Here is a 15806-nt window from a genome sequence, read left to right on the forward strand (position 1 = left end):
GAACGCAATTCCTTCAACCCAACTTTTGGTTCGCCATTGATCCGCTGTAGCGATGGTATTCCTTTCAAAAAATAGCGTTTGTGTTGTGTTGACACGCTTCTCGGTTGTAAGTGTTCTCGTTTGCATCACAGTACAATAAGCCTGCGATGGCTGCTCGAAGGTAACAGTACAGTCTTCGATTACTGCTATAATTTGTAAATGTCAGTCCCACAGTGAACCGGGAGGGCCTTCATTGGGGGACCCCTGTGCATACTGTTTCCGCATTTAAAAATGTGGTTCCTCCAGGTTCTTTTAATAACTTCTGCAGCTCTACAGCTGATTTTTTTAGATCTCATGACTACGATTGGGTTATTTAGTAACCGTGCCGTAAAAATAGAAGTGAAAGCTGCTCGGATCTGTTGCTCGTTTTCACTCCATTCAATCGCTGTCCATTCAATGGCAGGGAAATGTGCCTGGGTTGTCGCAGGATTTTATTATATTCACAGTTTGTGTTTTGTGGATGGCAAACTCTGCGTTGTGACGTCTTGCTGTGCGAAGGGTGAAATATTTAATTGCGTTGTCACACTTTTTTATTTTTTTTATTTCGAGTTTCTAGGGAAGAGGGATTGGGGGCGTGTGAAACTACGTCGTCGCACATATGATGCGCTTTCGACAGGTGCTTTTCAAACGATGTTTGACATTCGCGGGTATTTTTGCAGTGGCATGCACAGCGGATTAACAAACGGGGGGCGCTTGTCATGATATGCGGTGTGTCACAGCGTCACTTTGTATTCTCAAGAAAGAAAAGTTCATGATAACATCTACTTGTAGAAGGTATCGGAGGTTGTTTCTGCGCCGCGTGTAATACATGCGTTCGTTATATTAGACAAACCGTTTTTTTTTTTTTTTGAAAATTTTAATAACATTAAACGCTTGTACGCTAAGGTTGCGTTTTCTGTCACAGTCACGGCCGGTGGTTCCACCCCAACCTGTCTGGTCTGGAAGCCGAGCAAATCCTTTTGGATCAGGGGTGTGATGGAAGCTTCCTGGCAAGGCCCAGCAAGTCCAAAAAGGGAGATTTTACTTTGTCTGTTAGGTAAGTGGCACCTGTTTGCCTTTTTTGTTTTTCAGAGCCGGGAGCCACATATTGAACAGCTCAAAGCATTACACTGCCTTGAGCAAGAGTGTCTTACAAAGGCACCATGCAGTCCTGCTTGTAATGAGGATATATTCAAGTGTGAATATGCACTGCAGTAGTGGTAAAAGTGTATAGGAGGTTAAACCCCCCCCCTCCCACTGTCTCACAAAATGCTTGAGTGCAATCGTAACACTTGCTACAGGAAAATGCTAAGGGGTGTGAAATATATTTTACGTTTTTGGTAGTTTTACCTATATCGGCTGTTTGAACTAACTAAATGCTGTACGGGGCAAATGTGGTCTTCCTGTTCCAGTAGTCATAAGTTCATGGTAGAGGATTGGAAACGCATACTGTTAGGGAGTTTTAGCAGAGGGGGAAAGGTCTTTACGATAACGGTTATGAAAAACATGATAAGCTAATCACCCGATTCTTTTCGAGCGGCTGATATCACGTTCGCGACCTTTGATTTAACAGTTGCTCTATCGTATCATTTTTGTAGAGCGCTTCACAGCTGCTGAAACTCCCCGTTATCACATTGTCATCTATTAAGATTGTGTAAGCACGGGGAGAAATACAATGCAGAAGGCCATTCGGCGTTCTCGTAGTGGATGACTTATGGATGCGGGTACACGACGTGTGTGGGCTTTAAACAGTGCAAGAAAAAAGCGGTTTGTATCATTCAAAGATGGCTGCGTGACAAGGCTACCACACGTTCTCCTTTTTGGATTGACCCAACGCAAATAGACGCTTCATCTGCGTAATTATCATGGCTGCTTCATCTACGTGGTAGTAGGGTTGCCACCTTTCGTAGCGAAAAATACCGGCTGAGGGAGAGGAGGTGGAATAGAGGGAAAGGAGGAAATTTTTGTGGGAAAGGGAAAGTGGGTGAGGGGTGGAGAGTATACCGAGAGAGAGAGAGAAAGAAAGAAAGAAAGAAAACCACTGATGACTCCGGAGTGGGTCTGTGCTCCAGATTTATTCAAGCTGCAGTGGAATGTTGAAAGGAAAACCCCGTAAAAGCCCCTATGAAAGGTGTTGAGCCACAAATACCGGCAAAAGGCTGCCGGTATCACTTTCCTACCGGCAGAGCGAGCAAATAACCGGCCATGCCGGTATAATACCGGCCTGGTGGCAACCCTACGTGGTAGTGTGCTGCGGGGAAGCCATAACAAAGGTTCAGTAATTATGTAATTTAGACAAAAAAATACTATACACATTACCTTGTTCTTTTCTTTTAATTTTCGATTCTTATTTTTAATATATTTTTATATTATTTTTATTTATTTATTTTTGTTCTTTACTAGCTTGTGAGAGTTTGACATAATGTGCAAATCCCTTTATAATCGTCGTCATCCTTGACCACAACGCTCACATGTATCGCTCTTGTCACTGTAGCCACATTGTATGTAATTGGTTTTTCCGCAGGAGGAATGGTGTAGTTACACACATAAAGATCCGCAACACGGGCGACTACTATGACCTCTACGGAGGAGAAAACTTTGCCACTCTGGCTGAGCTGGTCCAGTACTACATGGAGAATCAAGACCAGCTTAGAGAGAGGAACGGCGAGATCATTGAGCTCAAGTATCCACTCATCTGCGCGGACCCTACTACGGAAAGGTAGGCGCTGCAGGGCCATTGCAAGGTGGCAGAAATGAACAAGCGGACAACGACTTTCACTGTTTCTGTCGTCAGTTCCATGCATCTCTGTCTATACTTCTAAAAATATTTTCCTCATGCAGGTGGTTCCACGGACCACTGTTGGCGAAGGAGGCCGAAAAGCTGCTCATGGAGAAAGGCAAGAATGGGAGCTTTCTCGTAAGGGAGAGTCGGAGCAAACCGGGCGACTACGTCCTGTCCGTTCGAACTGAAGACAAAGTCACCCACTTCATTGTGCGCTGCCAGGTAAAGTTGGCGTTAAACTGTGTGTTTAAAATGTGCTTATCAGGATCCAAAGATGGCTCTATAAAGCTACCACAAAGTTATCGCTTTTGGCAGAATGCACGAAGATGCAGCCCATTTTTTCCAATTGCTACGAAGCAGCACAACATCTTGGCCCAGTATTGGCAATGTCGGCCCAATATTGGGCTGACATTGGGCCAGTATTGCCAATATTGGGCCAAGATTGGGCCAAGATGTTGTGCTGCTTGGGTAGACGTTTGCTCTGAGGTATCGTTTTAGTACTAACAGCATTAAGAGCGTAGCTACTACACTGAAGTACTCATTGTAACAGAATGTTAAGAAACGAGATATTCCCGAGTCTCAAACAGTAATGAAGTCTAGTGTTAGTGTGCTTTGTCCTTGTGGTGAAAGCATCCGAGAAGTGATGTTATGTATACCTTTTTAATCGCAGGATGGCAAATTTGATGCTTGTGGTGGGGAGAAGTTTGACAGTCTCAGCGAGCTAATAGACTTCTATCGCAAGAACCCGATGGTGGAAACGACAGGCACCGTAGTTCATCTCAAACAGCCTTTCAACGCTACACGCATCAAGGCTTCCACCATAGATAATCGTGTTAAACAGCTCTCCAAGGAGAATGGCCAGAGCAGTGGCAAGGCTGGCTTTTGGGAAGAATTTGAGGTATGCACGTTGGTCTGTCTTCTGGTTAGGCATGACATCCATTGTCTGGTAGCGTTACCAGTGTTTACTTTAACCACATTAACTGGAACATGATGCACCATGATCTGTGAATTTGAAATCCACGTAAAAGTACAGAAATTATGTGTGTAGAGTTATTGTGCCCCCGTCGTGTTGTTGCAGCATGGGCGTATCGCTTGGTGCATTGAATTCAAATCGATTACCTTGATTACTCATGTGAACATTCTATTGTATAACTGACCAGTACACTTGATAGTGATTTGGTGACTGGTCTTTGCTGTACCTTGCATATTTTCTGTCCCAGATTGTTGTGCAAACGCTTTTGCAGGCAATGCTAAATACCTAAAAATCAAATATGAATTGTTTTTAATCATGAAATACAAATGGTCACCCTTTATCGCATTCAAAATCTCAAATATTTGTGCACCTCTTTCTGAACTTTTTTTTTTTTTTTTTCTATTTCAGCATTTGCAGCAACAAGAATGTAAACACCTCTTCAGTAGGAAGGATGGCCAGAGGCCAGAAAACCGAGCCAAAAACCGATACAAGAACATTTTGCCTTGTGAGTACGAGAGTACTTACGTACTTTGTAGCAATTTATTGTAGTAATTTTAATTTTGTAATTTAGTACTACTTACGTACCTTGTAGTACTAAATTTTTCTGCTGACTACAATGGCGTGCACTTTTCCTCTCCCAGTTGACGCCACACGTGTTCATCTACGAGATGTAGACCCCAACGTTCCATATTCAGACTACATCAATGCTAATTATATCAAGGTTAGTCATCATTTTCTGTAATTCACATGTAATGCAGCAGCAAAGCACACCTACTTTTACTGCCTTGATTGGATAAAAAATTCGAGGAGTGGTGACAGGCAGTCAGGTAGTTGTAACCGTGACCACGGAATCTTTGTGTGACCTGCAGTTTGAGGTGCTAAGCGCAGGAAGCACCTTCAAGGGACATTCATGGGACTGAGTGAATAGTAATTTTTAAGACCAAAGCGAACAATTACATACCCGAAGCAAATACAAAGCGAATAGTTGCATAACTGCACTGAACACACATGTACAGCATGTACACATACGGAAGTACGACGTATATATGCATTCACTTTGTTTTACCATATAGGACGCACATTTCTTACCCCAAAACATAGCACCATTGAGTGGGTGCGTTCAATATGTGTGTGGGGGGGGGAATTGAAATCCAACACTTAAGGTACACTTAACTCCCATTTTATTCCGAGATATCCGCGCCAGAATTGAACGTCGCGATTGTCCTTCATCGCCGCGAGTCTTCCACTACCACATAGTCTTTCGTTCCATCAAGCGCGGACGAAATATTTCTCTATGTCCGTCGCATTCGTTGTTCATCTCTCTGGCACCAGGGGCTCTGTCTCGTTGACTGCACAATTCCATGTAGAATTCCATACGTTATTCGAGTTTGAGAGTTATTCGCTTCACTGTTACAAAAATCTGAATATTTGCACAGCCTTAGCCACTTGACTTCGACCTTACCTCTGACCACCTTTCGCAGGCTGACGATGACAGCATCTTTGACGCTGGAACAAATAAGACGTACATTGCAACTCAAGGGTGCCTTCAGAATACCATAAGTGATTTCTGGTCTATGGTTTGGCAAGATAACACTAGAGTCATTGTAATGACCACAAAGGAGGTCGAGAGAGGGAAGGTGAGAACAAGCCCTGGCCAACAGTAGCCAAGTTCCTAGCCAACACAAGTCTGCATCTCACGTCGCCTTTGATTCCATCTTGCCTGCAGCCCAAGTGTGTCCGTTACTGGCCGGAGGAGGGGCAGACAAAGGAATACGGCAAGTTCAAGCTCCAACATGTGACGGAGTCATCAACTGCAGACTACACCCTGAGAGAATTCAATCTGTCCAAGGAGGGGGAGGTAGGTGGACACCGGTCCGGTCCCGACCCTCTTTCCCTTGCAACACACAAACCGTAACCTGCGCTTGCAGAGTGACCCACGGAGTGTATTTCACTACCACTTTACGGCATGGCCGGATCATGGCGTTCCTTCCGATCCAGGATGTGTCCTCAACTTCCTCCATGACGTTAACCAGCGGCAAGAATCCATACCCGACTCTGGGCCAATCGTCGTGCACTGCAGGTGCGTGTGTGACCACCTTTGGAATTTATTACTCTGCAAGGCGTGCTTTTCCTTGCATGTATCCCTCGCATGAAATATTTTACAAATTTTATAATTAAGTTGTTTCTGTGCAGTGCTGGGATAGGGAGAACAGGCACATTCATCGTCATTGACATGATTGTAGATCTCATCAAGAAACAGGGTCAGTTGGTCTTCAAACATTTTCCAATAAGCCTTTTATGTCTAACACGCGTCTGCTCACTTTTACAGGCCTCGCATGTGAAATAGACATTCAGAGGACAATACAAATGGTTCGCGCACAGCGTTCAGGCATGGTGCAGACTGAGGCTCAATATAAATTCGTCTACCTCGCTGTGGAGCACTACATTGAAACTTTACAACAACGAATGCTGGCTGAACAGGTAATCAGTGTATCCAGTCCAAAATGACATGTGTTGAAATGCAGTGGTAAAACGTGGGATTCCGCTGAACACATGTTCATTGACACAAAACAACAAAGGTCTTTCAGCGTAGTTTAGAGCATATATGTGTCACATTTGTGTAGGCAGTTAAACAGCTTTAGCTCTGTCCTAAGGCATCCTTCGTTCGATGAGAAATAAAATATGTGGAAGAGCTGATGGGAAATCGCTAGTTCCTGTCAGCTCTTCCATTGAAGTACATGTAAGTAATCTGTTTCAATTACCATCAACTACAATCACGAATACGCATGCTTGCTCATAATTAGTAATTAAATCAAGGAGCAGGTATCTGTTCTTCCAGCTGTTTGATTGTAATATCAGAAATATAGTATTAAATTCAGAAGATCATAATAATATATCTACTTTTTTTGTGCTTCATGTGAGAAAGGAAATTTTTAGGAAAGAAACTGGTATTGATCAATTGTTCATGTCCCTCTTTACAGAAAAGTATGATGCTCGGTAGGGAATATACAAATATCAAGTACTCTGGGGAGGTGCCCACAATTGGTGGGACAGCTGTTCCCGGTTCAACACCCGCCGCTGTCACTGAAAACTCAGCACCTAAACCGAACCTGACTGTTCCCACAAGTGTGACCCCAAGTCTGTCTCCCACATCTTCACCAGCCTCTTCTCCACATGCATTTGACACGGTCACTAGCAAGAAGCCCGCTGTGCTGCCCCGGTCAATCATAACGGAAACCTCAACCATGCCCAGGTACTTGCTGTGACTCACAGTACTTTTGGTGAGTCTGAAGATGAAGGGAAGTGCCTCATGAGGAGAGCTGCCAATATTTTGAACAGATACTGTTCTTCTCCTGGGCACGGTCCTCATCATTGGCATGGTATTTAAAGTGTTAGGTACGACGTGTTCAAAGGTCCGTTCAGTCTTTTATGACTGAGGTCAATGGGCCGCATTGTTACAGTGTGGAGGGGATTACGTGAATGAAGGCATCTTTGCACCACACCTGTTACACAAGTGCAAGGTACACAATTAAGTGCATGAACAGCGGGACAAAACGGGATGACAAGCGTGCAGGAATGGCAGGTTGATGAGTGTGTTATGGTCAGGATCATACCTTCCTTTCTTGTAAAAGTCAGATTTCACTGACAGTAATTGGGGTGAAACAAACTTGCAAGACGTGGAAAAGTCCCAAACTACTACTGTGGTATGGAAAAGTCATGTTGCGAGAAACATTTTGCAACGGATGTCATTGAAGACTGTGCACGCTCTCCTTGTTAGGAACACTAGGGTTGAGAGATGGCGCAGTTGGTAACTATCCGTGGTGAGCAAAGCAGCCAATATTACACACAGACCAAAGAACACAGCAAGACAGTATAACTGCTAGCGCTAGTAAATTGAGCTAACTACGTAGTTTAATTCACAGCGCAAGAAGCTCAAATACAACTATACATCCTTTGTATATAATCTACATATGTTCTACCTAATCTATGTTCTAATATGTTCTACATATGTTCTAATCTAATCTTGTATATGTTCTACCCATTTCAAATTGTCCAGCAGCATAGCAGAAATTGTCCTGAAAGCAATAATCCAGCAGAATAGTCCCCCCTCCCCTCCTTCCCGCAGGACATTTATCTCAGGGTCGCTCGGTCACAAATCACACCACATCATGTTCGCAACCAGACTGGTCTTTATTACGTCTGCCCTTGATGCTTAGGATCTCCTTCAGACTCCACATGATACTGCCACGTGTTATCATTTGATAACATAGGGGGCATGACCTTCAAGATTATAGACTTGGTGCTTACTGTTAGCACAGGGAAATCTCTGGCATGATTTTCGCTGTGAGAGGATTATCTACTATTCAGTCTTGAAGGCCAAGCACTGCATTGCTGGGTCATCCATCGTGAGCACATGTTATTTATTCTTGGAAAGAGGAGGTTTCCTCGCAACAACAGCTGTGTCGCTGTAACAGGGAATTTTCCAGCACCCCTCACCCAAAGAATTTACGGCTTTACAAAAAAATGTACGCCCAAAAAGCCAGTAGATATGGGTGTCACGTCAATTATAAGTAGGGCCTGACTTTTTCGGGTTTTATTTTTGGCCAAAGTCGGGGTTTAAATATCGTGTGATATTTTTCATTTGAAAATTCGGGTGTATTCGGGTTAAATCCCGTTACGGCATATTCTGTCGTCAGGAATTCGGGCGTATGCGGGTGATTTTTTTTTTTTTTTTAATAAAAATTTGTCTTAACATGGAACTAATGTTTAGCAATGAGTGTGCCACGCGACCCGGATGTTTTCGGGTAGATTCGGGTTAAACCCGAATTTTACAGTTTTTGTTCGGGGGGTAAATATCGGGCGGATACGGGTTTAACCCTAAAAAGTCAGGCCCTAATTATAAGCTAAAATATAACACTGGACATACAACAATACACTTACACATAATCCCGAGTGCACTGATGGTGACACACTACAGCAGTAAGTGAAGAACTCTGGTGCACTCTTGTAAGACTATGCAAGTCTGCCATACTATGCCTTTCTGAATGCATCTACCCATCTGTTGATCTTGCTCCTGTACGTTACCCAGTGAACCCCTACACAAGCACATAGTACAACACCTGTGCACTTGTACGCAGGCCACCTGTAGAAGCCCCTCGCCAAATCTATGAGAACATTCCTCTCAAGGACAGGAAGGCTCCCTTGGTCACCCCACCGACCTTTCATATGGGACCGCCTCCAAACCCTGCGCCGCCACCTCCACCAAAAAAGTCGTGACCGGTATGTGATTCGTAGTTGTGCTCTCAAACGCTTTAGGTGGCAACATGGCAGTGTACTCTGTATTGTTATTCAAGCATTCTTTCTTTTACCTTTTTTTTCCCACTCAGATCTTGAACAGTCTATAGCTTTACTTCTACAGTCACCAGGCACATCTACTAATATACTAGTCTTCTGCTTTGGATTCGTAAGGAACTGCACATCCTACATTGTCTTATTCTTGCGTTCCTTGCACTGTGAATTACGCTGCTTCATTCTAAACGCTGGTGCCATGCGTTAATTTTATGTTGAATATTTTACTGCCCTTCATAGATGCCAGCTATAAGATACTAAAAAAAAAAAAAATGGAAGTTTTGAATAAATCCTTTATTGGAGCAAGCATGCTCTTATTGATTGCAGTTGGGAGTCCACAAAGCAACTGCCATTGCCCACGTCATCTTGAACACGAGCCTCGGGGCCGTTTCACACGTACCAGCCGTGTGTTTAGTTTCAAATACGAAACACATTCAACTGTGATTGATCATCTGTTACACCTTGACCTTTATTTATAACATGGGTACTGCAGCGCAATCCCGTTACTTTGAACTCGAAGGGGACTGAAGATTGGTTGGAAGGAAGCAGAGTTCTAGTCTGTCTCAATGAAAGAATATAAGGAACTATATATATAATCCCCCAAGAAACGCAACCCAATTGCAAACCACACAAACATGAATCCCACCATACCAATTCAAGAAAATATTTACTGTCGTCCACGCCTTTGTATTGGCTGTGTAATCAACAGGAAAAGTCTATGTATTGTGATAATAATTCAGTTGAATCAATCAACCATTGAAACAGTGTTGCTTTTGCCCCCTGACAAACACGGGCAGTCTAAAGGCCTTTTCAGAGAAGGAAAGACAAAGGAGGAAAGTCGGGCGCGCTCATGCACGCCATGACTGTGATTCATTCCTTGCTATCCTCTTTCCTGTGGCACAAGTATCTGCTTCATGAGTAATTGTCTTATAATTAAATTAAGTGAACTTATCACTTGATAAGTAAACATGGCTTGGACACGTCACAGGTGAATGTCCGTGCGCTTCTGGCCCGGTGCGTCGACAGGTCGAATTCTCGTTCGAATAAAGCAGTATGCACGTCCATGTGTTGGAATTGCTGGGCGTTTTGTCTCGTTCAACTATACACGATTTTGACAAGACTCGAGCAAGAGTTTGAATTATCCGGAAGTTCGAATTAACGGGATTGCACTGGAGTCGGGGCGGCGAGGTGCTACAATTGTATGATGCTGTGTTGCCGTACCACAATCTCAGTCGCTAGAATCGTACGACTTGACTTGACAAGTAACAGACCAAGTGACAAAGCTTTTTTTTTTCTTTTTTTTCAAAGTAACATGCTCACAGTCTACAGAGGCGGACTTGTCATTGATGTCTTTCAAGTCGGTGCAGTTAAAGCTGGATCTTGCAGAGTTGTGAAATGGCTCCCCGATGTGAAAATGCTACTATGACTACCATATGACTACCATTTGTGACAATTGATAGTTGCATGTTGTACTGGAATATAGTGAAATATCCTCTCATGACCTCTGTATATGAATCATGATGGTGTCGTCGTGCAGTTAATATTGGTCACTCATCAACATGACAGATAGGTTCTCCCCTCAGGTCTATCTGCTTATGCTTGCCTCAACGTTTTTCAACATTTTGGTATGGCCAATTTATGCAGTGACCGAAATCCACTCAAATACAGAGCCGCGACTCAAAAGCATTTCCCGGCCCTGCCCCAGTTCATATGCATCAGGTGTGCACATAATATCACTACCAACTGAAGGCCAGAAAAAGGTTACAAAGCAAATAAACAAAGTACCTCCTCCTCATTATCTGTCGTTTTAGAAATTAAAATCCAGATCTCTGTGCAGAGCATTTAAGACCACCTTAAATTGTCTTACACAACGGAGTGACTCTTTCTCAAATAATGCAGTATTGTACAGCCGATGAATTGGGATTCCGGCAAGTCCATTATTTGGAGAGGCAACATTAAAGGAGCATGGAAGGGACTTGGAACATATATATCTTTTTACTCCGCCGTATGAGCATGTACTACCTTCAGGAACAGCCGCGCAAAATATTTCATTTAGGAAGTTCGAATTTACTGAGAAAATTGCTTTGCAAGAGAGCGCGCAGTGTGCCCAGCGGCTCCTCGAGTCTCGTGACGTCAGGTGGCAGAGCGTTTTTCATTGGCCACCTAGCGAGTCATCTCCTAGCGAGAGCGACCAGTCCAGACGCGGGAAGGGCAGCGCTGCAAAAAAGAAAGAAAGAATGAAAAAAGAAGGCGCTCGCCGGGTTTTCTGACCCGCGAGGTTGAAAGCTCTCTAAAACTCTCCTAACCTCTAGTTCTGCCGATATATTTGTTCTCGAGTCTTTCCATGCGCCTTTAAGACATTTCCTTCCACACAGTGTGCATGATAGCCTGTTTTTCATCTGAAGTGTACGTGAAGCAGAAAAAGCAAAAAACATGCGCACGTTAAACAGAAGTAGAGGTAAAGAATTGTTAGTTCGGTGCTCGCGCAAGCCAAGTTGTTGAGCTACTGTGTGCTCCAATATGAAGTTGAATAGAGTGAGCATAGTAAGACGGATACCTTTTACATTTCCGCATTAAGGTCACAGACAGGATGAATATGTAGTATGTCTTCTAAAACAGCTATGAGGAACATCAGTGAACAAAGATGTAAAGTGTACACACGCGCCTTGGAAGGGTGAGGGAACAAGATGAGGTTGGGATTGGGTATAAAAGAGTAGTTCTCTTACATAATATACTCATGAAATTAAAGAATGCGTATGACAAAATGTTAGCATGAATTACTGTTAAAAAATTATCTACATGCCAATGACATGTGTTAAACGAGCTGAACAAAGTCTCTGCCAAAAAGTTACAAGAGTGTCACAGGTTGCAAAGCGAGATCTATACAAGATTTTCCCTACTGGTCTCATAATTACCGTAGTCTCCATGATTCCAGATTCCATAGCGTAATATTGTAATGGGTGTTGTCTTAGCTCAAAATGTAGGGCGATAGGCAAGGTGATAGACCGTAACGCTTGATGGTTTTGCTATTTTTGTCGCTGTGCAATTCCTAAAACTCTGGCTAGAGAGCCGCCATCTGCATTATGGCAGCAATACGTGTAGAGAACTGCCAACACAACCTAGGTACAGAAGGCCTGCTTAAAGCCTCCTCACTCTCTTTTGCCACATGGTCGTGATGTGACATGCTTCAACCAATCACCACAGGTAATTTGTAACACAGGTTTTCTGTGGCTGACCATGTGTCTCCCTAGTTGCGGAAAGGACATCGCGATTGGCTGACTCTTGGTGACGGCATCACGTTGTTTAAAGGAGTACAGAGGGCCATCCAAAAAAAATTTTTTTTTCATTAAGGATTAAGGCGTCTCATGAAAAGTGTGTGTATCAATTAACCAGGTAGCACGAAAGGTTTTGATGTGTGCAATTTGTTTCCCTGAAAAAAAAGAAACTCGTAAATATACTCCGCACGTTCACCCTTAACTCGCCACTCTGGGTGTAATGAGGAAGAGAAGCATGATGCCACGTCACCGATGACGTTACACAGTCCGCACGTTCTGGTTCGCTGGTCAATTGGTGGAAGCGTCCTGTCCCTTTGCCCTTGGGAAATTGGGGATAGAAGGAGCGGCCAAATGACCGAGCCAGGAGCAATGCTTCTTCAGAGCCCCGAACAGCCGAGTAGCAGACGACAGCCGAGTAGGAGACAATATTTCTCTGAACCAGTCAGCGAGTGCGGACTGTGTAGCGTCAGCGCGAGGTCCCAGGCAGATCACAGGCTGGTACTGCTCTCCACCACCGTTACAGTCGCAAAGTTGCTTTTTAGCAGCGTACTTTAAATTCAATTTCTGCAATAATTACAACTCTGTGGGGGTGAATTACTTCTCATGGTGCATCTTACTGGCCTGCTTAACAGTTGTATAGAAAGAAAACAGGGTGTTAAAAATGACTTCTGCATTACTTTAAGCGATCAGGCTTCCTTTATCTAGGTGGCATTGGTGCTGCTCCTCTACCATGTCTTTGTTGGATTACATCGTCAATCTGATCAGATTTAGAGGCTGCGCTGTCATTACACTCCTAGTGGCTATTTGCGGAACAATGCTCCGTGCGATACCCGCTGTGTGTGACCTTATTTGTTATCGAAGACAAAGCTGAAAGCTTTATCTCTGGTAATGGATGTATGTATACCGACGCTTCATCTCACATTTACTAGAGTATGTACTGTTCATTGTATGTGAAGCTGCTGTGCCCCATGCCCCCAACAAGTGGCAAGCTGTGCCACTTCATTTCTGTGTGATATTCCATAATGAGACAGCCTGGTGAGGGACATGAATTTTATGCACATTCATGATCCCTAATATATATATATGATACGAGAGCTATATTGATCTACAAGATATTAATGATATTGTTGGACCTTTTCGTTGTGTTTGTTTGAAGACAGTTCCGCGGAATCGGATTCGCACTGGTACAAAGATAGGGTACATTTAGTATCCTTCATCTTGGCATAGGACCCAGGGATTTTCCCAGCACCCTGCCATGCCCTTCCCCCATCTGGGATTCCACCCCTACCCCCATTTTATGGAAGTCTGATTAAACCCGATCGCTCCGCAAAACATGGTCCGCGCGGTCTACATAACACGCCACAGCGTTTTGTGTAGACCCAAATCAGTTTAACGCCGTATAGACATTAGGAGCCATCTTGGGTCAAATTTGTATGTCTCTCCCCAGCCAGTTGTTCGATGATTACCAACCTCTTTTTAACCTGTATGTTGGAGGGGTTTTTCTCAGTTGAGATATGTCCAAACGCTCAACAAGTCTTTACGTTGGACACAGAAGCCGTTTTATGTCCTTCCCATCTAATCAAAAGCTATTTCAACAACTATGAAGGCACAGAAACGAAGGACCCTAGCCCCTACTACCATATATAGCTTGACTGAGTGGTACTTGAGCTGACCATTCCATCATTCCAAACGCTGATATAAGCGGCCACGAGTGAGCTCTAAAAGTAGAAATGAGAACGCACACCATTATCTTGTACCACATATGCCTTCTTTTTTTTCTTTCCTTCCTCCTCACCCAAGCTTATCACCACCAAACACACAAAGCCTGCCATTTTTGTGTTTCGAGTTGTGTAATGTTACAAAGTGCAGAGCTGCCTGGATTATCTTTCAATACAGTGTCTAGGTTCTGCATATACTGCACTGGCTTTGACAAATGTGTTGAACCAAGATGTTTATTTTATAGTATCAAAGTGCTCAGTTGCTATGTACCTGTGAGTAGACCTTTAAAACATTACAGTGTAGATACATGATACAACATCTGATACAGGTTACAAGAGACCTGTATGTGTAGACCTTTGAAACAGGACTGTACGGACACGAGCATCTGATAAAGGGTACCACAAGAGGAAGTAATAACCCTTTGCTTGGTATGGGTAGTGTGTCCTGAACAGACAGATGTTATCATGTGGCTGCTGTCCTGAGTGGTGCTGAAGAACTGGCTGATGGGCACATGGCATGTCTGTTGACCATGTGCTACCGCAGCCTTATTGTTAGGAAGAATCAATTCTTTTGATGAAGCATAACGTCCCACAGAAAGGGATATTTGTATCTGTAGGTGCGTTAAAGTTCTACAGTGTAACATACATGAATTCTGTCTAAAAAAATTGTTGATGTCTGCTGCCCTTCATTTCTTCTCAGAATGCTAGAATTTAAGGTGGCAGATTTCGGCATTTTGTTGTATGTAATAAATATATTCTATTAATTACACTATTGTGCCTCTGTGTATTTGCTGACATTCTGACTGCATGTCTTGCAAGGCATATCCTTCCTGCGTAATAAATTGTACTCCGCAAAAAACGGAAAAAAAAAAAAACTACGTGCAAAACGTAGCTGTGGAAAACTGCTGACTGCTTGCATGATTATGTGTGTGTGAGCGATGTATACTGATCCTCGTAAGTCATACGTTTAACTCCTTCCAGTTTTCCTTGGGTCGGGTGTTTTTATTCTTCACGAGATGATCTTCCAACTGCGTGGACTATGCGCATAACGAAAACATCACGCGCGCCAGTGTAGAAAATAAGCTATGCTATAGCGCTGAATAATTTACTGGTGTTGATACGTGCAGAGCTTCTCATCTAAAGCATCAAAGCAGTGCTGAACATGCTTAACGTGACTCGCAACTCTGTTTCATTATTCAACCAGACTCTCAGGGGCCACCATGCACAATATTTTGCTGTACGGTGTATTATCACTGCGCAGTCACGCCCAGAGAAAGCAAGCGGCTCGATCTCCTCGCATGACGTCAGCAGACCCGCGTGGGGACGCTCTCATTGGCCACTGCTACAGTCCTTTGGCAACGCCACCTGCCTGAAAGACCTAAATGCCTCCTCTCTCTCTCCTTTGCCACGTCGACATACAAAGTATGGGTGTCTGCTTCAGCCAATCTCCGCGGACGATTTCAAACTCTGGCTTTTTGTGGCTACCGGTGGCAGCCCATGCGGCTTGTCTCTATAGCTACGGCCGCGTTGTTCGAGCGGTCAGGCTTTGTTGAATCTAGGTGGCGTTGCCTTCGGGCGCACCGATCCACGTCATGAGTCACCTGATCGGGACTGCGAACGTCACGAAGTGACGTCTGTTTGTCCTCGTACACGTAAGCTCTCTTTGAAGGAGCGGAGGGTTTCTTGAGGAT

General features: G+C 43.8%; 1 protein-coding gene and 1 long non-coding RNA gene across 5 annotated transcripts in view; one reads left to right on the top strand and one right to left on the bottom strand.

Moving 5' to 3' along the window:
- Positions 1–14884, top strand: LOC135369679 (tyrosine-protein phosphatase non-receptor type 11-like). 4 transcript variants are annotated; one of them, XM_064603185.1, is made up of 15 exons: positions 1–160; positions 944–1075; positions 2543–2737; positions 2860–3022; positions 3471–3698; positions 4182–4278; positions 4415–4494; positions 5255–5410; positions 5500–5631; positions 5702–5853; positions 5967–6034; positions 6103–6254; positions 6755–7026; positions 8912–9053; positions 9161–9424. In XM_064603185.1, the coding sequence occupies exons 1-14, from the start codon at positions 147–149 to the stop codon at positions 9048–9050; spliced, it is 1980 nt and encodes a 659-aa protein (XP_064459255.1). In that variant the 5' UTR covers positions 1–146; the 3' UTR covers positions 9051–9053; positions 9161–9424. The 4 variants fall into 4 exon arrangements, with proteins under 4 accessions (XP_064459255.1, XP_064459253.1, XP_064459252.1 ...); XM_064603183.1 differs by lacking the exons at positions 1–160; positions 9161–9424 and adding exons at positions 427–538; positions 10431–14884; XM_064603182.1 differs by lacking the exon at positions 1–160 and adding an exon at positions 428–538.
- LOC135369687 (uncharacterized) overlaps positions 9250–15806 on the bottom strand; it is a 23694-nt gene continuing 17137 nt past the window's right edge. The window contains exon 3 of the long non-coding RNA XR_010415112.1: positions 9250–11339. This is a non-coding gene — a long non-coding RNA (uncharacterized LOC135369687). The remainder of the gene's footprint in view (positions 11340–15806) is intronic.

The sequence above is a fragment of the Ornithodoros turicata genome, chromosome 10, assembly GCF_037126465.1.
Source record: "Ornithodoros turicata isolate Travis chromosome 10, ASM3712646v1, whole genome shotgun sequence".
NCBI classification, from domain to species: domain Eukaryota; kingdom Metazoa; phylum Arthropoda; class Arachnida; order Ixodida; family Argasidae; genus Ornithodoros; species Ornithodoros turicata.

Coding starts and splice junctions, on each gene's coding strand:
- LOC135369679 (XM_064603183.1), top strand. CDS start 447: ATGTGCCTGGGTTGTCGCAGGATTTTATTATATTCACAGTTTGTGTTT. Junction 2,738..2,859: donor GCGGACCCTACTACGGAAAG/GTAGGCGCTGCA, acceptor TTCCTCATGCAG/GTGGTTCCACGGACCACTGT. Junction 4,279..4,414: donor ATACAAGAACATTTTGCCTT/GTGAGTACGAGA, acceptor TTCCTCTCCCAG/TTGACGCCACACGTGTTCAT.